Here is a 22327-nt window from a genome sequence, read left to right on the forward strand (position 1 = left end):
ATCATTTGTTTTAGTATGTCCTTTCATTTTGGACCTTGCAAAGAAAGGAGGCTGAGAGGAGTAGAGATTCTGACCAGAGCTTGGGAGGAGAATATTTATTTGGACTGTTGTTGTTTGTTGTTGTGTGCCTCCTTTGAGTCGCTTCTGACTTATGGCGGCCTTAAGGCCAACCTATTGTGGGGTTTTCTTGGCAAGTCTCATCACAAGAGGTTGGCCATTGCCATCCTCTGAGGCTGAGAGAGTGTGACTTGCCCAATGGGTTTTACACAGTAAAGGTAGGATTCGAACCCTGTTCTCCAGAGCCGTAGGTCCAAAACACACTCCAGAAATAACAATCCAGTTTGAGACTGCTTTAACTGCCCTGGCTCAATGCTAGGGAATTCTGGGAACTGTAGTTTTTTTAGCCTTATGTGTCAGAGAGCTCTGGTGCCACAATAAACTACAATTCCCAGGATTCGAGGAAACATTCTCAAGAGGGCGTGGCTATGGCTGGAGGGGCGTGGCCAGGGCGAGGGGCGTGGTCACTTCTATTGCGAAGGTGGTGCAGAAGAGGCGGGGCTTGGTAGTCATGGTGACTATTGCCCCTCCCATCCGAGTCCAAAACCACACTGTAGGAATAATCCACTTTGAGGCCGCTTTAACTGCCCTGGCTCAATGTTAGGGAATGCTGGGAAGTGTAGTTTTGTGAGACACTGAGCCTTCTCTCTGAAGAGAGCTCTGGAGCCACAATAAACTACAATTCCCATGATTCCTCAGCACTGAGCCAAGGCAGTTAATGCGGGTTCAAACTGGATTATTTCTGTAATGCGTCTCATTGAAGAAAGGCTCGCCTTTCCCTCCTTTATGGCCCCCTCAGAGCCACGAAAGAGGAGCCTCCTCCCACTTCCCCCTCAGCCCTTGGTCCCTCCCTTAATTCGCCCCTTTCTCTCCCCTCAACGTGGCCCGCTCCAATTTTGACGCATTGCAGGTGATAGGCGGCCAATGGGCACCGGGCTCTCATCCTGAGCCTCCTTCAGCAGCCAATGGAAACGCGCGGTACATAGGAATGCTTTACCGCGACGTCTCCTTCCGCTGTGAATAAAAAAAAACGGTCCTAGGGAGGAGGAGGAGGCCTCAGAAAAACGAGGCCAAGCGGAGCGAGAGAGACAGAGGAGGCGAAAAGTAGTCCCGACGTCGAGAAAAGGGAGGGGAAAGTGGGCGGAGCTATAGTTCGGATCCTGGAAAATGGAAAGGGGCGTGGCTTATAGGGAGGAGGAAGGGGGCGTGGCCGAAGGCGAGGCGAGGCGAGGCGGTTGGCGGAGGGATGCGCGGCGCGTGTCGGTGAAGCGGCTGCGTCCCGGCCATTGCTGCTCCTCTCAGTTCCTTTCGCGACGCCGCCGAAGGTGCATCTCCTCGGGAAAGCTCTCTGAACTCTTGGGGCTCTTCTCGCCGAACCGGACCGGGCCATGGTGAGCCGGGAGGAAGGGGCCGAAGAGTGGACTCCCTTGGGGGGTTTGGGGGCAGGTCCTTCCAATGGGGAGAAGGGGGTCTTAGGTGTGTCCCTCGCCCCCCAAATATGGGGGCTATAGGAAGGCTTAGAGGAAGGGAGGAGGCTCCAGACTGTCTGCTTTTGCGTTGGGGGGGAAGGGGGGCTCTTTTGGGGGGTCTATGGGGCGAGTGTATGAGGAGGGGGCAAAGGATGGACCCCCCCTCTCTCTTGGGGTTCAGGGCGAGCAGGGTTTGGGGGCAGGTCCTTGCATTGAGAGGGAAGAGAGGTCTTCTTCCCCCCCCCCCTCCACCGAACTATGGGAGCATATGGGGAGCTAGAGAAGGAGTCTCTGGGGTTGGGGCAGGGCCTTTCAGTGGGGGCCTGAGGAAGGGGGGGTCTTTCCTGCCTCCCATAGGAGAAGATAGGAAGGGGAAAGGATCTGGACTTTCTGTCTCTGGGGGAAGGCTGTGTGTGGGTAGGGAAATGGGGGGGGGGCTTTGGGGACCTGAAGGTGTATTGTGCATACATATGTGTGAGTCTAGATGCATAGATATATATTTGTGTGTGTGTATACATACATACATACACACACACACACATCCATATATATAGATACATATGCAAGGCACGTATAACAGTGTACACACCTACATATATGCAAGGCACATACATATGCATGTGTAAGCACACATTTCTACATTATATATACACACACATATATGCAAGACATGTGTGTGCATATATGTGTGTGTGTGTGTGCGCACATACCCGTTCACGCACATATGCAAGGCAGATACATGTGTGTGTGTGTGTACATAGACACTTTATATATAGATAGATAGATATACACACATGCTAGGCACATATATATGTATGTGTATACGCACACATGTTTATGCATCTGTATGCACGCACGCACATGTATATGGAAGGTGCATTGCAGGATCCATGGCAGGAGGGAGCCCATTTGGAACTGAGGATAAATGGGGACAGAGTGAAGAGGGGAGCTGGTGGGCAAGTGCAGCCCAGGGGCACTGAGATCAATGGGGCTGGGCAGAATAGATCCTTAGGGGAGAGAGCGGGGTATAGTCTGAGCCAGGGGTTCGGATGCCCCTTGTTGGCGTGGCTGGGGGTTGTGAGGTTATTTGGGGCACATATGCTTGGATGCCAAGGGGTGTAGGGAGTGTCCGAAGGGGCGATGAGAGGGACAGCAAAGGGTGGGTTTCAAGGCCACTGTTGGGGGCAGTTGGCATGTCAGTGGCTTAGGGAGTACTTGGCATTTCTGTTGCTCTGTCCAGAGAAGAAGGAAAAGGCATGAAGGCCAGAGCAAGATATTACCAAGGCTGGGAGTTGTGAGCGTGCCAGTGTCACGGGAGCAGGAGGGGCTGGCAGGGGTCCTGTGAGCTGATGGTTGGGCAAATGGTTGCCAAGGCTTGGGAGCGGGGCAGAGAGTTTTGGCATAATTCTTTGGGAAGTGGTGCAGCTGTGGGGAGGGGGATAGTTGGGCAGCTGGCAAGGAAGGCAGGCGAGAGGGCTTGGCTTGCGGAAGAGCTCCTGGCTGATAGGGTGGGAGGTGCTGGGGGGAAGTGACGAGGGGGTGAGAGAGCTGCCAGTAGAGGAAGGGGTGGTGGCACCCTGGACAGAAGGCCCAGCTAGCTGGGTGCCATGGGGGCAGGGGCACTGGGTGAGGAGGATGGGAGCAAACACAGTATTAGTGCCTTAATCGGCACAAGGCCTTGGGGAAGTGGCCTAGTCATAGGAGATTTGTGGGGTGTGGGCATCAGTTTTAGAGATCCCCCGCCTTATAGTTCCCAAAAGCAGCCTTGGGTGGTGGCTGGTGAATGATGCAAGGAAGAGTCATGTTCCGTGGAAGGAGATCTTGATCATGGAGTGCAGGGTGAGAGTCTGGTGTTGAGGCGATTGTGTGGGAGATGGCAGCTTGTGTCTCAGTGGAGATAAAGTGACAGGCAAGGGGGCTTTGGGGGAGGTGGCTCTGGTGAAGTGGGCTGCCTTGGGTGTCTAGTCGGTGATGGATCAGTGTTAGATGCGGAGGGCCTACAGGATCCTGAAAGGGCCAGGTGGTATCTCTCAGGCTGGGAAGCCTAACAGATAAGGGCCTGTGAAGCAGATGAGACCATAATTTGATGACTCCCATGAGGCAAAACTCCAGGGCAAGGGACTTGAAACCTTGCAGCCCATTTTGTTGGCGTGCACTGAATTTCTGCATTCTGGCTGGTGGCTGGTTGCACTTGATAAATCAGCTCTCTTTGGGAGTGAGTAGTATATGGATGTGGTTTCATGATTCTAGAACTTGGGAACTGAACTGTCTGTATTCCTGTCCTGTCTTACGTAGGTCTTCCTGATGGTTGGTCCAGGCTCAACCTCTGCTTAGGTTTAGCAGTGTTGCGCCACCTGGTTTTCCCAGACCGTTAGAAGTCACCTTGGTTTGCGTGGAGAAGGAAATTCACAGTCTGTGGGATGCCTTTGACCAGCCTGGGAACAAGAGCCCAATGCAGAATGTAGTTTGTCTAACTCCTTGCTTAGCTTCTGGAAGTGCTGTCTACTGACTGGTTTGGGAGAAATGTCATAGTAGGAAGCGATCCAGTGATGAACACTTGAAATGACTCAGTGGGACAGTTACAGGGCAGCCACAGCGGGAGACGTGATGAGGAAAGGGAATCCTTGGGATCTTGAGCTGAAAGCAGGGTGAAGGCACCTGGGAAGCTGGTGTGTTGGTGGGAAAGCACTGACTTACATGGGGTTCTCATTATACAGTACAGGATTTCTGTACCTCTGTGTACCTCTAACCCAGATAGGTGAACGCCCCCATATTGATAATGCATATGAGCCAGGTTCAGAAAACTAGGATTACTTGTCCTTGTGGGAAGAGGGTCCAAAATGATGGTGGTGGAAAATGTCATTAAAGACACTATGTTCTTCTTTAAAACCCCCAGGCTCTTGTAACTTCTGGCGCGCAGATGTCACCCTCGTTCCTTTTGCACACCACTCAGTAGAAGAATGTCCCCATGTATGGCTTTGCCTAGGCAGTCCAAGCCATTAAATATTTTCTCTCTGGCTGCACTAACCTACTTTTGAGAGAATCTTTCCCTCAAGCTATTTTAAAAGCTTATCCCGAAGGGCTGCTAGTTCTCTTTTGCATTTACTAAATCAAACCCATGAAGCCAGCTATACTGAGTGGATAGCAGTGCGATTTCAGTTGGTAAGGTGGAAGTAGTGATTGCCCTTTCGTGATCTTGGGCTGACACTTTATTTGAAGAGTGTGCGTGTGTGTGTGTGCGCACATGCGCCTCCAAGTTGCCTGTTGACTTATATGGAGACCCCATGAATTCCATAGGGTTTTCTTAGGCAAGGAATCCTTCTTCTGAAATATCCCCTACAGCACCTGGTATTTGTTGACGGTGTCCTATCCAGGTACTAACCAGGACTGACCCAGCTTAGCTTCCAATATCAGATGAGATCGGATACCTTATGGGTGTAAATGCTAAGTCACATTCGGAAACTGAATCCCAGGAACAGTACAGTTTTCCTTGTTCTTTTCCCCCTCCTGTCGGGGTTAAGAAGGAGTGTCAGAAAAAGGTCTCAATGGAGCTTTGGCCAAAAGGAAAGAGTGCACTGGTCCTTTGATCTTTTGTTCCCGACAGCTCTGTAGTGCAGCCCAAAGGAAGGATTGGCCCAGTTTGATGAGATGCACCATTGTGCCATCGTAGCCTCCTTTCTGCCCCGGTGCAACCTTTTGTGGCACATGGGAAGAAACCTTTCCTCTTGTTCTTGACCCCAGTTGCTAGATTGGAATTGCTTTCTCATCTTTCTTCCTGTTGCTGTCAGTAGAGGGCTGCTGAGTCCACTGCAGTCTGTTGAGCGGAGCTCTCTGTGCCCCAGGATTACAGTAGTTCATCTGCAGAAAGACCTCTTATTGCCTTTGGCCAAAATGGATTTTTCCAGAAGGAAGGGGGTGGGGGAAGAGGCTTCATACAGCTGCCATGGTGCTTTCATCTGGGGCTCCCCACCCCACCCCTGGGCTGCACCAATCTAATTGTGGTACCCTTGGCAGTCCTTGGTGCGGTTGGCATTTTGCAGTGAGCGTCTGTCTCTCCAGCCGTATCAGGTTTGCCTTGGGTCTTGGGCTCTGGCGGTGCTGCAGTGCTGAAGTGGCTGAGACTGCAGTGGAGGCTGGAGTCCAAGTGATCCTTGTCTTGCAAGAGCTCTTCTTTCTGAAATCGTTGAAGCTTTTTTGAAGAAGCGTGGTGTAGTGGGCGTGAGCTGCAGGCTGCTGCGTGGCCAATGCAGAAGCACAGTTGACTGGTCCAGACAACTCCAGCCAGGCCTGGCCAGGGGGAATGCGGCAGAGAGGCTGCCGTCCAAGATGTGACACTCGGGTGGGATGCCCGGAAGTCCCATGATGCAGGGTGCTAATGCAAAGGTGTGAAGATACTACTTTTCCCTCAGCACTTTGTTGAAGCTGATAAAAGACTTGTATGCCTCCATAAGCCAGGGCATATTCATGTCTATCCCACACTCTTTCCCAGGAGCTCAGTCCTATGTACATGGTGCCAGTCCCCTCTTATCTTCACAGATTTCTTTTATTTTAATATTGTTTTTTGTGAGATAGTTGCCAACTGACTGATGAAGTAAGGCTTCAGGGCTGAGAAAGCACTAGAACCCCTAGCTATAGTCTGACATGTATATTACAATGCCACACTGGATGCCAACCCAGAGGCCTCAGGAAAAAACCCATTAAAATAAAAGGAATTGACATAGTAGTTAGAAAACTGAAGCTGTAATTATGCCGATCTGGGTTCCATTTTCTCCTGGGGTGGGAAGAGTCATAGATCTCAGTTACAGTGAGTCAGCAGTTGGGTTTTGGATTTCATTGCCAAAAGCCTGGTAAGTTGGGAGTGGAATAGAATCCATATCTGGTTCTGGTACTCTGCTTACACATTTATCTAGGAGGATTCAGAGCTGACTTGGAGTTAGCTTGAGCTTGGATTTCTCTTTCCTTTAAAGAGTCAGTAACTTGCTAAATTAGATACAGCCTGTTGGATATCTGTCAGGTTAACCCAGTAAAGTCCAAATAGGGGACTTGTGCTTAGGGCTGGGAATGGATTTCCCTTTAGTGGTAATAAAATCCTTCTGTGTCATACCAAAGGTCCCTGTTTCACACATAATGCTCCCTGCTACTGGCCTTTCAGCTGCCCTCGGGAGAGCTGCTACTAGGGGCTGAAAATAATAGGTCTGTCCTGTTACTACAGAGCAGCTGACATATTCACCTCTAAATCTAGTAGGCTAATCCTCCATGGATTGGTTCAGGTGATGGGTTTTGTGGAACTCATTGCCACAAGATGTGGTGACTGCCATGCATCTAGATGCCTTCATTAGCCCTCCCCACATCATCTGGCAATGAATCCCACAAATTGTCTGTTGGTCTTTGTAAGCACCATCTTGCATGATGTCCTGGGTTGCACAGCTTCAGTAGTGAGAATCTGACAGGTGCTGCTTTAAACATCTTCAGAACAGACGTGTGGCGGCCATGGCTTTCTGTGAAGGCAAACAAAGGCAAAAGGCTTTGCTCAGTAGCAGGCATAGAAGCATTAGATTTGGTTTTTATTTTGTAATGCTGTCCTATTTGGGTGACTTGCCTGTGTGACGCTGGCAGTGCCCTTGGGTTGCTGTTTCTGTGCTGGTGCTAATTTAAATGGCAAGTGGGTGTAACTTAGGAGTTTGAAGGCTTTCTTCAGTGAAACTGGATAGATAGAAGGCAATGCATGCAACTGCAGGATGGGGCTGTGACTGGGTTAGAGGGGGCAGTGTGTAGGAACTGCTTTCTCACCGAGTCTCAAAAGGGCAAGGATAAGCATTTGGCTTGGTGGGGCAAAGAGAAAACCGTCCCAGCATCATCCTTTCAAGATCCATTCCCATAAGATCCTCATGGTTTCTGTCCTGAGAATCTAGCAGCTTGCCTCTTGTTTCTTAAGTCTCAGGCCGGCAGCAAAAAGCAGAAGCTTCTCAACCTTTAATGGGCCCTACTAATGTGGTTGGCAGTTTGCTTTTGGCTGGTTGGGTCACAAGTTGCATTGTGCCTAGATGATGGGGAGAGATAAGGAAAATAAGGAGACCCTGGCGCTTCACTGCAGTTCCATTCATTGGGGAGTTGGTGAGAGAGGCCAAGAGGTTTATCTGAGAGGAGGACCATGACTCAACAATTATTATTCTTTCTCTCTCTCTCTCTCTCTCTCTCTCTGCTTCCAGGCTGACCAGCTCACCGAAGAGCAGATTGCAGGTGAGTCCTCCCTATGCATTGTGACAATAAATACCAGCCCAGCTAGTGCTTACCCACATGCCATTGGTGGTGATGGTGGGGAGAATAACCTCCCCTCCTACAGTAAGTTACTCTTGGTGTTTGAATTGGGCTAACTACTGCTTGAACATGGCAAGAAAGCATACAGTAGGGGCCCAAAATCTGGGAGCAGCAATCAAGAAGGCCCTGTCTCCCTTGTTCCTCCACCAAATGAGCCTGAGAAAATGGTGAGACAGAGAGGAGGGCCTCATTTTTGCAACTATTAGAGAAATGTGGACATAAGGCTGAAAAGAATAGGCAAACAGCTGGGCTGGAAAGGTGAGAGTGGCAGCCCAAACACTTTAGATTACTTGGAATGTCAGCTCCTTACTGTTTACAATGCTGTTCTTTTCCTTGCCCCCCAGAATTCAAGGAGGCCTTCTCCCTTTTTGACAAGGATGGGGATGGCACCATCACCACTAAAGAACTTGGCACTGTGATGAGGTCCCTGGGGCAGAACCCCACTGAGGCTGAGCTGCAAGATATGATCAACGAGGTGGATGCCGATGGTAGGTGGCTGCGCACCTTTTGTCCCAGGGATGGCCATGCTCCAGAGGCAAGACAGAATATAGGGATTCTCCAAGCCCTTGCTGCAAAGTCTTAGCTAGCTTTCATTTTGTTTGAGAGTCCTGTTCTCTGTTCTCTTGTTCTTAGCTCACCAAATTTCTCTAGCTTTTCTGGTGGCTGTCAGAGTTGTAGGCCTAGTGGGCAAGTTGACATAGAAGACTATTTGATGAGGCCAAGCAAATGTATGTCCTGCATTCCATTTGTGGTGTTCAAGATGCTTAGTGGAAACAGAAGAATGTCACAGCAGCCTGGAAATATTCTTGTTAATTGTTTTTCAGGCAGACCTTTGGAGATACTAGCTCTAGCTCCAGCTGTGTAACAGTCTAGATCCAGGGAGCTAGAAATGGCTTTGTGGCCTATTGAGTGGAAATGGGCTGCCTCCTGTTAAAATACAAGCAGTTGTGCTGGCCTTGTCAGTCAGCTGGGCCTGAATTCAGGCAGGGCTTCATCTTTCAAGGCTTGCTTTGTCTTGTGGGCAATTCTTCTTGACTGCCAAGTTGGATGTGCCTCTAAGGAGGTGCTTTGGTTTCCATTGGTATCCTCTAACAATTGCTCATTACTGTTTTCAGGGAATGGCACTATTGACTTCCCAGAGTTCTTGACTATGATGGCAAGGAAAATGAAGGATACAGACAGCGAGGAGGAGATCCGGGAGGCTTTCCGAGTGTTCGATAAGGTGAGGCAGTGGAAAAGGATGACCAGTCATCTGGAGGGAGAAATTGAGGAGGCAATGCTGAAAGGCAACCCATGGCCTTCCAGTCTGAAATGGAGAAGGGAGCTATTCTGATCTCTTCCCTGAAGCTGGAGCCTCCAAAGTGGGGAAGGGAATGCCTTCAGCCAGGACCCAGGCAGAAAGTGCTGACTGTTACAACACTTCCACTGAACAAACGCCTTTGCTTTCAGGATGGAAATGGCTACATTAGTGCAGCTGAGTTACGCCATGTGATGACAAACTTAGGGGAGAAGCTCACTGATGAGGAAGTGGACGAAATGATAAGGGAGGCAGATATCGACGGGGACGGACAGGTCAACTATGAAGGTGAGTGAGGGCTGGACCCTGGAGGTCCTTACCTATTGGCCACTTTGTGCAGTGTAGGCTATGGGGCTCCATAAATGGCCAGCTACTAAGGCAATCTTTGCACCAAATATTTGCTTTCTGAGTGCAGTGGAAAAGCCTTAACCATTCTCAGAGACACTTTCAGGTCTTCTGTATTGAGGGGGATGTGCCTTGAATTACATCAAGCTTCAGTTTGGGCTATGTGGGAATAACCTAACATCCGATACCTCATATAAGGGAGTGAGGCCCACGTGACTTCACTTATAGTGTGTAGTGTTGGCTGTTTTTGCAGCCTCCCTTCAGTACTTTTGATCTTTAGAACTAACCCACCCAGTATATCTTGATGGGCATCCTTCTTGGATGCTGGGAAGAACTGAGGTGGTGTTTAAAACATGACATGAAATACAGATGCCCTTCTTTAGGAGAATGTACTGGGCATATATTCATTCTGGGTGGGAGGAGTACACATGGATATCATGTTCAGTAAAAAAAAAAAACCCTGGTGGGACAGAGGAGGGCTACTCCTTTAATTCAGTCTGGTTGGAGGCATGCTGAGAAAGGATGGAATGGGCATGGCTGTCATTTGGGAGAAGGGAATATCCTTTCGGGAGATAGATTAGATGACTATTTCAGTATAAAGGATGGTTGGCATCATGCTTACTGCCTTTCTTTGGCTTATGTCTCTTTCAGAGTTTGTGCAGATGATGACTGCAAAGTGAAGCCTGCAGAATGGGTGGCTGGCAATGCCCATTCTCCTTCAATACTTTTCTCCAACACACTCTCTCTACTTAAGTAACCTGGTTCTCTAAGCAAACAATCAGCTGTGGAATAAATCTGACCAAGCAATTTAAAAAAAAAAAACTTCCCAAGCTGCATGATTGCACTCATCTCTCCCTCCTCTTCTTGCTCTTTCCCCTTTCCTTCCTTTCTTCCTACCTTCCTCCTTCCTGGTGCATCCCCTAAAAATCTGCCACAGCCCCATACCTTGTGGATGTCTTTGTTTCCATCGGGTCTCCTTCTGTTCTGCGGTCAGAGCTGGCCCGTCTCCCAGGGCGCAGATTTTCTTTCTTTCAAGAATCCACATGATGGGGTGGAGAGAGCGCAAAAAAACCTTCTTAATCGTGTTGCATGTGTCTGGCACTGTGGTCGTGTGCGTTGACATGGTGGTTGCCACCGAAGGTCTTGCCCCAGTGAACACCAGCGGGTACAAGGAAGAAATTGGGATGTTGTTGTTGTTGTTGTTTTTTTCCTTTTCTTTTTTTCCTCTTAGTTTGCTTTGGAGGGTGGGAAGGGGAGCTGTCCCCACCATTTTGGGTGTTCATGTGGCTGAAGGTGGATTCCAGAGAGCTCTTGTCAGCCAGACGCTGATAGAAAGGGAGGGGGGAAGCTTCCCACACTGTCCGATTGGCTCTTCTACAAACAAACACACAGACCCAATTGACCACAACTTTGGACTTCCATCTCTGTTCTTAACCCTGTATAAATTGTAAATGTCCTTAAATGAGTTTTCCTAAGCGTTGTGTCCAGACATCAGAGCTGCTATGTAAATATCTGATGCTGCAGGCCTCTTTTTGGGGGGAGGGGGGGCATGCCCATTTGTGGCAGATGCTTTTGATTGGCAGCTTGAGGGGAGGGATTTTTGGGGGGGGGTTTGAGGCGTTGGAATGGAACCGCAATAAAACAGTGAAGCCACTGCTGAGTCAATGCCAACTGGGCCAGAACGCCCTTTTCTCCCTACTCCCCTCCCTGTGTGATGCCTTTTTCTTTTTCCCCAGTGACTCTTGGTTTAACGCTTGTGCCGCACCTTGGCTTCAGTGTCTATGCTCTTTAATGTTGCTTCCTTACTTCGCCTGTCTCCCCCACCCCACCTTCCCTTGCGGCAAACAGCATGAGCCGCAAACCTGCTTCTCTTTTTCACTTTTCTTTTTTAATCAAATAACAACAATAAAAAATAATTATTTTGTTTTGGAGGGGAAATCGGAGCGAGTCGCAGGATTTCCCTGAAAACCGGGTGAAAGAAGAGTGCTTTGTGCAGTCCGTGATGGATTTGGCCACGCTCCCTGCTCGTTCCCTGCCTCCTGCCAGCCGTGTGCGAGCGCAGGAGGGGGGTCTCTTGCCTGAGAGCCTGGAGGGGGGCGTGGGGAAGGTTGGCGCACGGAGGTCTTTGGAAGCAGGTGGTGTTGTGTTCAGTTGAAGCTGTGAAAATAAAGTTATATCAATGTTTTCCAATAAAATGCAGTGACTACCTGAATTGGCTGCCCTTGTGGTGGTGTTATTATTTCTTTGCACCTCACCTTTCTCCCAATTTAAAAAATATGGCTAAAAATGTACATTAAAATTAAACTGTTCACAGCATTAAAGCAATTCAGACCTACACTTGAAAGGATGGAAAGCTATGAAATGGCTCAGTTTAAAATACAGTAATACAACAGTTTTAGTCTGTTCTTTAGAAACTGTTTCTGAGTGAAAGGAGTTTTTGTCTGCTGGATGGCAAGGAGAAGATCATCTTGGTCCTCCTGGCAAGGGATTTTCCAAACCTAGGGGCAGCTACTGGGAAGGCCCTGCCTTCCTCCCTACAAACTATTTGTGATGGTGGGTATTCCACCTCTTTTTGGCCTCCTAATGTTCTTGCTTTGCAGTGGGCAGATTTCACTCCAAACGGAGAGGCAATATGCAGTTAGTCTGGCCATTGGCATGGTTTTGCTCTGCGGACAGCCTTCAGAAGTAAACATCCTGAGGCCAAATGTAGCACAGGTTACATTGTTTTGTAAGTGGAAAGGAGGAGTGAAATGACGGGTTATATGGAGTGCAGCCAAAATCCCTTGGAAATGGAGAGAAGCATCAAGTGTAGATATTTGGTTACAGATGCTGGCTCTTCTGCCGTACAGAGCAGGGGTGGGCATTAGACAGCCTCAGCCAGCCTAGCCAATGGTAAGGGATGCTGGGAGCTACAGTTGGACCATATTTAAAGGGTTGTACTTTGCCTGTCCCTGAGGTAAAGCAAACTTCCCTCATCTGATTCCTTCTGGATAGGTTGGAACTACATCATTAATTCCACATGGTGTGAAGGAAGGTTGTAGAGCAGTGGTTTCCAAACTTGTCCTCCAGATATTTTGGACTGCAGGTCCCAGAATTCCTGATAGCTTGGACTTCAGGGAATTGAAGTGCAAAACATCTGGAGGACCAAAGTTTACGGGCCACTGTTCTAGAGGGTTAAGACATTGCAGGCTTGGCGCTTGGCCTTCTCTGCCTTTCATTATCTAGAAACGGAGCCGGGTGAACCAGCACAACGTAGTAGTTTGGGTATTGGACTAGGAGACCAGGACTTGAATTTCTACTCAGCCATGAAATGACAGGGGCATGGTAGGGGGTTGAACTGGATGACCCTTGAGGTCCCTTCCAGCCCTGTGATTCTATGAAGTTTGCCTTAAGGTTGCCATATGTTTGAAACAAAGGCACACAACACCAACAAAGCTTCCGGTGGGCAGTCAAAGTATCAATTCCCTAGTGTGCAAGTTCCACTCTCAGCCTTACAGGAAGATACTAGCAAATCTTATCTGAACAAATCTTGCCAAGAAAACCCAATGATACAGTCACTGCAAGTTAGAAATGGCTTGAAGACTGATGGAGGGATTTGAAGAGGTAATTTTAGTTATGTAAACAGGTACTACTTCTCAGTGGGAAGGTAACTGTGTTCGGTGCAGTCATGCTGGCCGCATGGCCACCGGAATCATCTCCAGACAACTCTGGCTCCTTGGGCTTAGTGATGGTAATCGTAAGAACACCCTACAGTCAGTTACAACTAGACATTAATGTCAAGGGGAAACCTTTACCTTTTTACAGCAGTGCTCTCATGAGAAAGGAGAACTTATTGGTATTGGGTCTCTGTTTTCTCCTACTGTGAGTCAGGGTTATGGTTGGTGGCTAGTTTGCCCAATGGTTTAGGGCCCCCCCACTGTTATAGTAGCAGGCCAACAGGTAAAAGAGCCACCTGTCCAAAGGGTAGGAAAAGGTGACATCAGACTCCTCTCTGGACTGAGACCAGAGATATGCTCTTATTCTCATCTGCGCAAAGTTTTTGCTTTTACTCTTGTTTGCTGAAAGGAGCAATCCATCCTTGTGTGAGTCCAGATGGTGTGTTTGTGCAATGAGAAGCCAGCTCTGGTAGTTTCCACAAGAGGCCTCTGCATCCTCAGAGAGTGACCTGTGTTCTCGCCAGGTTAAGATGGAGCAGATGTACCATCAGGAGCTAACTGGAAGGAAGCATGGCTCATAGCAGGTGCTGCTGCAGAGACATCTGGGCAACCTCCAGTGCTGGTGCCTTTAGAGGAGCCCATCTTCACTTGTGCCTTGCTAACAATTTTCTTGTGGGATCATTATTTTAGTAATCACCATTTTTTAAAAAAATGCAGCACAAGTACAAGAGGAAGCATTTGTTATTGTTGTTTGTTTTGTAAAATTGCTTTGGGCCTACCTGAAAATCACTGGAATCTTGCAGTTTGAAGCGAAAGCAGTTTCAAGTCCAGTTTGGCAACCAACCAATGCCCCAATTTTGGGAATCCTATTGCCAATTTTGGGAGTCAAAATGGGCAACCAAAAAAGTTGGGTGAGAATTTTGAGTTTGGAAAGGTAACCAGAGACCCATGGCACCTTAAAAAACACACTTACAACAGTATGAGCTTTTGGAGACTGGGGTCTGCTTTACTAGATGCTTGGCTCAGGATCCATAATGTCAGCTATATATAAAGGCTGCATAACTGGACAGGAATGGAAGATTAGAGAGAAAGTAAATGCAGCAAGAATTGAGTCCATTTTCTTAACACTACAGTTCCCAAAAGAAGACAGGAGAGGGAGCCAACCACCTTGGCAAAGAAGTCATGGAAGGAAAGGAAAGGAATGTGTGGTTTATTGGTGCAGAAAGCATTATTTTTTGCACACACTCACACACACAAATCAGGTTACCTATAACGAAAATTCATTTCCCCCTTTTTTTCCCCTGCAGGAAATGTTACTTTCCTCACAGAAAATGCTGTTTTCTCAGCAGGAGACCATATATGCATTTTTTCCAGGTAGCCGTTGGCCGGGAAGAGGGGCTGTGCACCGTCCCGCAGCTTCTCTCTGCTAATATAGGTTAGATTTTGCTTCTTTCCCTCAATGCATTGCAAGCAATATGTGTCATCATTTCCCACCTGTGTGGTCTTTTGCTTCCTTCTCATCCCAGGCTCTTCAAAAAAGGGAGAAAGGGCCTAACAGCCACAGCAGCTGCAAAAGGCAATGGTTAAAAACTAAAGATATAAAAGCCCTGCAGCTGGCCTGAAGAGAGGAAAGCAACCTCGTCCTCATCTGCCCCCTTCCTTGAATCTGTCTATGCTAAGTTGACTTTATTCATAGGTATTCATTTGGGCAGCAGTAAACCAAAAGCCATGTTCTATAAAGCAGCGGTTATAGGACGCAACCCCTTTGGGGGTCGAACGGCCCTTTCACAGGGGTCGCCTAAGACTATCGGAAAACACATATTTCCAATGTTCTTAGTAACCGAGACACTGCTCCTCTATCTGGGGGGTCACCACAACATGAGGAACTGTATTAAAAGGTTGTGGCATTAGGAAGGTTGAGAACCACTGCGATAAAGGGACCAGCGGTAGCCAGCAGTGTTTGGCTCCATATAGACTTGAGGATTTAAACTTGTAGGTGGCTTGTTTGGGTTGAGATTCAAACCACTGGTGGGTTTTGCTTAGCCGCCATGGGAGAAGGTCTAGGCAGGAGTCCAGATACTGGGGAGGAGGTTGCAAATTTATTTGGCCTCCAAATAAATCTATTCTTCCAGTGAAAAACAATCCTGCAACAGCCCTGCTTTGGGGAGAGATACCATCCACATACAAACTTAGACATGCTGGGTGTTTGCATTAGCCCAGTATCCTGGGGATGATGGCACAGAAGTCTGAAATCCAGTGCTTAGTTTCTAAATGCAAGGTTAGAATCTCCGCTCAGTCATGGAAACCCACTGGTAGACTTTGGACTCGGCCTCAGAAGCAAGCAAAGGCAACCTCTCCTCTGAACAAACCTTGCCAAGAAAGCCCTGTGATCGGGTTCCCATAAGCCAGAAATGACTTGAAGGGACATGGCAACAAAGGTCTGCTCTGGTATATCAAGTGACTTTCCACGTTCCCTGAGACGAAAAGGAGTCATATACTCCAGCACCCAAAGAAGGATGTGTGCAAGTGCTTGATTCTTCCTTCAGATTAACCCACGCTAGGGTTAAATGCAAATGAACGTATTGGCAGAGTTGCAATGCTTGGGGAAAGTTATTGCCTTGGGCTCCCTCCAGACAGCTGCTGGGGGCTGATTCTGGGAATTGTGTGTCCAAAAGTAACTTTCCCCAGACTTTTCCAAAGTGGTGACTTCCTGTAGTGCTTCGGTTCCCAATGGTGATCTGGAGTCTTGGAGTTGGATATTTTGAAATCCTACAAGAAACGTTAGCTCAGTAGCAGAACAGTAGGGCTACCCTCCAGCGTTTCAGAAATGAAAACTGGGACATATCTGGCCAAGCAACATCAGAAGGTGGTCAGACGTTATTAATGAGAAGAACACACCGTCTAGAAGAGGCTGAAGCAGTCTGCTTTTGCCCAGTACAGTTGTGCTAGAACTATCACAACAGCATCCTATGAAATCTTGGGGTTTGCAGTTTAGGGGAGAGGCGTTTCGAATTGTGTTCCAGAGATCTCCTTTCGTTCCTCCCCAAACTACAACCCCCCGGGTTTTCATAGGATGCAACCAGTGAAATTAAAATAGAATAGAGTGCTATAGTTCTGAAGTGTGGAACCGGAGTTAAGGCAAAGAGAAGAAGTATTGCAGGTCTGAGATATGTCAGAATGAATCACAGATGGAATGCCCTGTTCAGCCAGTTGCCCCTCTTTGCAGAAAAGAACCTGACAGGGTCCACTCCCATGGCCTGAATATATCCTAATCCTTTGCAAATGTTTTCCTCCCCCTCTATTATGAATTCTGTAGGATGGATGCCAGGGGTCCCCCTTACTTCCATATCTGCAGGCAAAGGGAGCTCAAAACTTTGGGAATTGGGAGCGTGCCCTTGAGGCATTGACATGCCACCTTGGAATTGATGAGATCCAGGCGCCGCTATTTATACCCGGGTGCCAGGTTGATGCCTTGTTTGGCTTTTTTTCCATTGCACCAGGTACCTTGACTCAAGCTGCCCTCCTTTGACTTAAAGAAATGACTTCCAAGGAAAGGCACACAGGCATTCAGGTTCTCCGCGTTTTCCCAATGAGCCATGCAACAGATATTTGAGAGCATTCCTGAGAAAGACCTCCAATACCCCTACCACCCCAGCATAAGAAACACAAAGTGCCTACCAATATATTATTTTCGGTGGCTTCCTGGGAATGAGCCAAACAGACTGCACAATTCAGTCATAACCATTTGCAAAAGCACTTTTCCTAGCAGCTCAGGGCACTTAACATAGCTTTAACCTGGGAAAACCAAACTTGCAAAGTAGGCTAGCAGGGGGAGAATGGCTTGGTGTGGGAATTATAGCGTGCCTAAAGATGTAACGTATACTCATGAGTGGAGTGAGAACTTAAAGATGAAAACTGGGACACATGTGGCCAGGCAACATCAGAGCTTGGCCAAGGTGACAAACGTCATGAATGAGGAAGCTAGGAGAGGCTGCAGCAGTTTGCTTTTGCCTGAGCCTAAAAGGAAAGGAAAGAGCCTGCTCCCTCTTCTGTTCACTGACTGAGTCAACTGAATACAAATTCCTTTTGTACTTTGAACTCATTCTGCAGCAAATTAAGAAAGCTGAGGACAAAGGAGGAAAGTGAGAGGAGAGGAGAGAAACTGGGACATTTTAAAGGCAGCTGTAAAAGTGGGAGGGCGGAGGATTAATAAAGATTACTCCTTCCAAATGGGGACATTTGGAGAATGTGAGTATGAAAGAAAGAAAGGGAGATGGTATGAGGTCCCATTTCAATTGTTTATCTTCCCCCTACGATCCCAGACTCTTATCAGTGTCCAATAAATTGTGTGAAGCTATAATGTTGCATCATGTAATGGTTTGAGAGTTGGACTATGACTATGGAGACCAGGGCTCAAGTCTCGTCTTAGCCATATAAACCCACAGGGTGACCTTGGGCAAGTCACATTCTCTCAACCTCAAAGGATGTCACTCTGAAGAAATTTGCCAAGAAAACCCCGTGATAGGTTCCGCCTAAGGGTCACCATCATAAGTCAAAAATGAGCTAAAGGCACACAACAGCAACATATTGTTGGCTTGCATGGACAAATGCAATCTCTTATTTTTGTCATCTGACATTGTGTTGTTGTTTTTGCTGTTGCTGAAGACCTGAAGTGGGATAAATAACTAAGTGCCTGAGTTGCCATTAAGACAATGTTGTTGTTTTTTTAAAAAAATTAATAAAAGCACTTGCTTCAAAACAGCCACATCATTTCCGCCTGCCACGCATAGCCTCCCATGTGGCTGGCTTCATTACTTAAAGAGTAATATGATAACACTTCGGAGAAGCCACAACAGAAGCCTTAATGGTGGTGAAAGGCTGTTTGTCTGACTCTGATAACCAGAGAGAGGGATGAGCAGGAGATGGAGCGGCTGTCTCTTCGGGGTTTTGGACTTAACACTCCTCTCTGTTCTACTGGAATTAATTGTGCCAAATCATGCAGAGTCACGCCGGATGGATGCGTCTGGAGCATCTTTTGCTGCTGTGTCTCACTTGGAATCTTGGCTTTGGGTCAGGGCTCTCTTAAAATCATAGAGATGGAAGGGACTGCAAAGACCATCAAGTCTAACCCTGTCCATGAAATGCACAGTTTCCCCAATTTCCCCGCAAGTTTCCTTTGCTGCTATCAGCTGAGAGTGTTGCTGGACATATTGAATCCTTCCTTGGTAGAAAAAGACAATCTGGTGCCTCTCTCTTTCCCCAGCGGAGCTCTTAAAATGTTAGCACTTGCAGGGAAATTAAAATATTCAGCCATGCCATCGATTAAAGAAGCCAGATCTTGCCTCTTTTCCTGGGAAGCTGGTGAAGATACTGTCTTTTCCCTGCCTGACCATCGGTGGGATGCTTACTACCAACTGACCTTGGAAGAAGGAGAGAGGTAGGGCAGATCTTGGAAAAGTTACTTTTTGGATCACAGCAATCCAAGGGTGCATCTGCACTGTAGAAATCATGCAGTTTGACTTCACTTTAACATTGTTTCTGCAATGCAGATGCAGCCATGGTTGATGCAGAATGCATTCTATCCCAATTGTGTGCCTGTCTTCACAGGCTCAGACTTTAGAAAAGACATCTTTAGCTTCTGGGAGGCTTTCCAGCGGAGACACTTTGCCTGGATTATCTAGGCAACAACAAAAGCTGTGTCCTGACTCTTCCTGGCAGTCCAAAAACCCAGCATCACACGCAATGACTCTATGTCTACAACATGATCTCCAAAACCTCTGGTGGCAGAGTCCATCTGAAATTACAATGGTAGCTATGCTGTAATCCTAAATCCTGAAAAACTGTTTATTACTGGGCAAAAGAGATGTGAAATCTCAGACCTTCCGACTGTCTCAATTTGGCAGAGGCGCTCCCAACTAATCCTCTGTCATCCCACTTTTTTCATCTGCTGTTAAAATGTCCCAGTTTCTCTCTCCTCTTTCCACTTTCCTCATCTTATTTTGATTGCTGCAAACTGAGGGTGCATCTGTACTGCAGAAACAATGCTGCGGTTTGACACCACTTTAACTGTCATGGCACCATTCTACATAATGTAGTTTAGTGAGACACCAGTACTTTTTGGAAGAGAAGGCTAAAGAGCTTATAAAACTACAAATCCAACAATTCCATAGGATGGGAGCCACATGGCAGTTAAAGTGGTGCCAAACTGCATTATTCACACAGTGCAGATGCACCCTTAGTCCAAAAGTGCAAAAGTAGTTTGAACTCTATTAACTCAGCAATTGGGAGTGTGTAATATTGCCCTTCCTTATAGACCTAGGCAAAAGCAAACTGCTGCAGCCTCTTCTAGTTTGTCTGTTCTTCCTCATTAATACCTCTTGCCATCTGGACCAAACGCTGACGTTGCTTGTCCTGGTTTCCATCTGTGAAGGGTTGAAGGGCATGGTCCCTTGGGCAGCTTTGGCCCACAGGGATGCCGAAAAAAGTGAGGTCAAAAACGGGTCACTTTCTAACCAGGGGATGTTTGCATTAATGTGTGCAGAGAGGGAGACATAAATGCAAGTGGGAATTCTGGTTCTCTAGTCCATCCCAGGACTTGGGTTCCAAATATTTAGACAGAGGTGGATTATGACTTGGCTGGGCAAGGAGTTAGTATGGAGAGGAACATGTGGGGGATTAGTCGGCAAAGGAAATATTTATTCGGTCTCTTGAGTTTCTGGTGAGTAGATTGCAATCTAGATTGGGGGCGGAAGGAGGCAGAGAGAGGACATGGGCTGCAGGTGCTTAGATGCAAAGGATGGGGAGATCATGTGAAGTGTGCCACTTGCTAATGGGAGGCAAAAGGGGAGATTATGGTCGGGAAAACCTGGCTGATGTGCTGTGCATTTTCTGGGGTCATGCTGTGACGGTGAGCAAGGCAGCCGGACAAAATCTGCCAGCTTTTAGAATTTGGGCTTACTTTGCTTTAAGATCTATTTATTTGCCTTTTTAGCATTCATAGAATCATAGAGCTGGAAGCAACCACAAGATCTAATCTCTTGGCTGCAAGAAAACACAACGAAAGCACCCCTGAAAGTCGTCCACCCAACCTCCGTTTAAAGACCTCCAAACAAAGAGAATCCACCACCTCTGAGTCACTCTCACCGAAGGAACAGCTCTTGCCTTCAAAATGTTCTTCTCAAGGTTTAAGTGGAATCTCTTTTCTTGTAATATGAATTGATTGGTCTAGTCTCTGGAGAAGCAGAAAACAAGCTAGCTCCACCTTCAACGTGACATGCCTTCCAACATTTAAACATAGTTATCACGCCACTTCTCACACTTCTTTTTCCCAAGAGAAGATACCCAGTAAACATGCCCAGCTCTCTCTTAAGTCTTGGTTTCCAGACTTTTGCCCATCTTGGTCACCCTTCTTTGGACACGTTCCACCTTGTTGATATCCCTCTTGAATGGTGGTGTCCAAAACTGGACATTTATGCAGTCATTCTCAAATTCTGGCCTTCCAGATGTTTTGGATTTTAGCTCCCAGAATCCTAGACCATTGGCCAAGAGGCTTCTGGGTGCTGAAGTCCAAAACACCTGGCGGACCTGAGTTTGGGAATCACTGGGACCTCTCATCCAGCACCATCTTTTGAATGAATTGATTTTCCTCCTTTCAGCTCTCTTTGCTGTCTGGCTTTTATAACCATACATAGAAATGCCAGTGTATGTGCTAGGAATTTGATCTTCTTTTAAACCTAAATTATGTCAAGTCCAGTGGGATATCAAGTTCAGAAATCCAGGCCATGGTAATTAAAACTCAGAAAACCTTTATTAAGAAATGATAGATCCAGTCCGGTGATGTTCGTTGACAGAACTTACCAACAAGCATTAACATTGCCTCATCAAACGGCGCATGGTTTCAAATGCCAGGCAGGCTTCATTCTTATTCATTATAATTAATACATCATTTTCTCCTTCGTTTCCATACTGTCCCTTCCATGTTGTAACAGCTAGATTCTTTTCCGTCATACCAACTTCCCAACATTACTGGTAGCCAAGGTGCATTATGCAGCTCCTGAGAGAGTATACCTTTTCTCAGAGAATTAAAAGTGACTTGAGAAACAGCTTGGCAGATCGTAAGTCTCCACAAGTGGCATTATAAACTGAGCGCGCTACACAACCCTTGTCTCAAATGGTATCCTTGCACAACCAAATGTACAATGCAATGCACAATGGAAGTCACGCTACCAGTTTCAGTCACTGCAAATAGGGGTTCATTGGCCAAGCATTGCGCATCTGTGTATGTAATGGTGTTGCAGCTAAGCATCCACTTCTGTTGCCTTGATCTGAGTGCGGATGTTGTGCAATGGATAAACATCCACAACAGTTTCTGCAGGGGAGGTTACACAACATCAGTATGAGACATCAACAGGATCCTGGCCATTCTCACACATGATATAGCCATCCCAATCGCTGGGTGTTTCCAGACAGAGGCTCCTATCTCTACCAGTCAAAAGGCAGAATGGACCTAGTTTTACTTTTCCTCCTGAACAGATCTTTCTGTATGTGAAAAAATAGAAAACAATGATTATGTGACCCTGTTCTAAAATATACGGCCATAAATCTTCCCAATGGTTTAGGATGATGCAAGTACTTTTTTAGGCATCATGCAATGAGTTGTCTGATATCTTCTTGCGTAACAGGGTTGCTTGGTTTTCTGGACCAAAACCTGAAACCTAGGGATGATCCCTGGCGAGGTCATTACGTATTATGCATTACGTACCTACCAAACACCATTGCTCACAGCTTGTCATTCAAATGCAGACACACAAACACAGAGAGAATATATATTATCCCATTTGGAAATTTCCAGAGAAAGCTTAGCTAAAGGGGCTGTTCAGGGTGAAATGAGGGGATGATTCCTTCTTGTTTATTTAGTGAGTTGGGACAAGGAATGCTTAATCTAGCCCAATTGCTTCAAGACAGAAGGTGGATGCAGAGGAGAGTGGAGGGTGAGCCCTGGAGCCACATCAAAGGCAGCTAGATGAAGTTGGTAGCCAGGGAGGCAAAACCGGAGCAGCCAGTGGAAGTGTGGTGGCAGAGTTATGCGCCAACAGCCTTGCATAGGACCTTGGTACATGAACGAATCAGGGTGACTGGTCAGGAAAAGCCTCACCTGCAAGCACCTCTTGTAAACAGAGAGAGTA

The 22327-nt window shown here is 47.3% G+C and overlaps 1 protein-coding gene across 1 annotated transcript; it reads left to right on the forward strand.

Moving 5' to 3' along the window:
• Nucleotides 1–1298: 1298 nt before the first annotated feature.
• Nucleotides 1299–11698, forward strand: CALM3 (calmodulin 3). Its single transcript, XM_042439443.1, has 6 exons — nucleotides 1299–1448; nucleotides 7736–7766; nucleotides 8189–8332; nucleotides 8960–9066; nucleotides 9294–9429; nucleotides 10138–11698. The coding sequence occupies exons 1-6, from the start codon at nucleotides 1446–1448 to the stop codon at nucleotides 10164–10166; spliced, it is 450 nt and encodes a 149-aa protein (XP_042295377.1). The 5' UTR covers nucleotides 1299–1445; the 3' UTR covers nucleotides 10167–11698.
• Nucleotides 11699–22327: the final 10629 nt, after the last annotated feature.

The sequence above is a fragment of the Sceloporus undulatus genome, chromosome 9, assembly GCF_019175285.1.
Source record: "Sceloporus undulatus isolate JIND9_A2432 ecotype Alabama chromosome 9, SceUnd_v1.1, whole genome shotgun sequence".
Taxonomy (NCBI): domain Eukaryota; kingdom Metazoa; phylum Chordata; class Lepidosauria; order Squamata; family Phrynosomatidae; genus Sceloporus; species Sceloporus undulatus.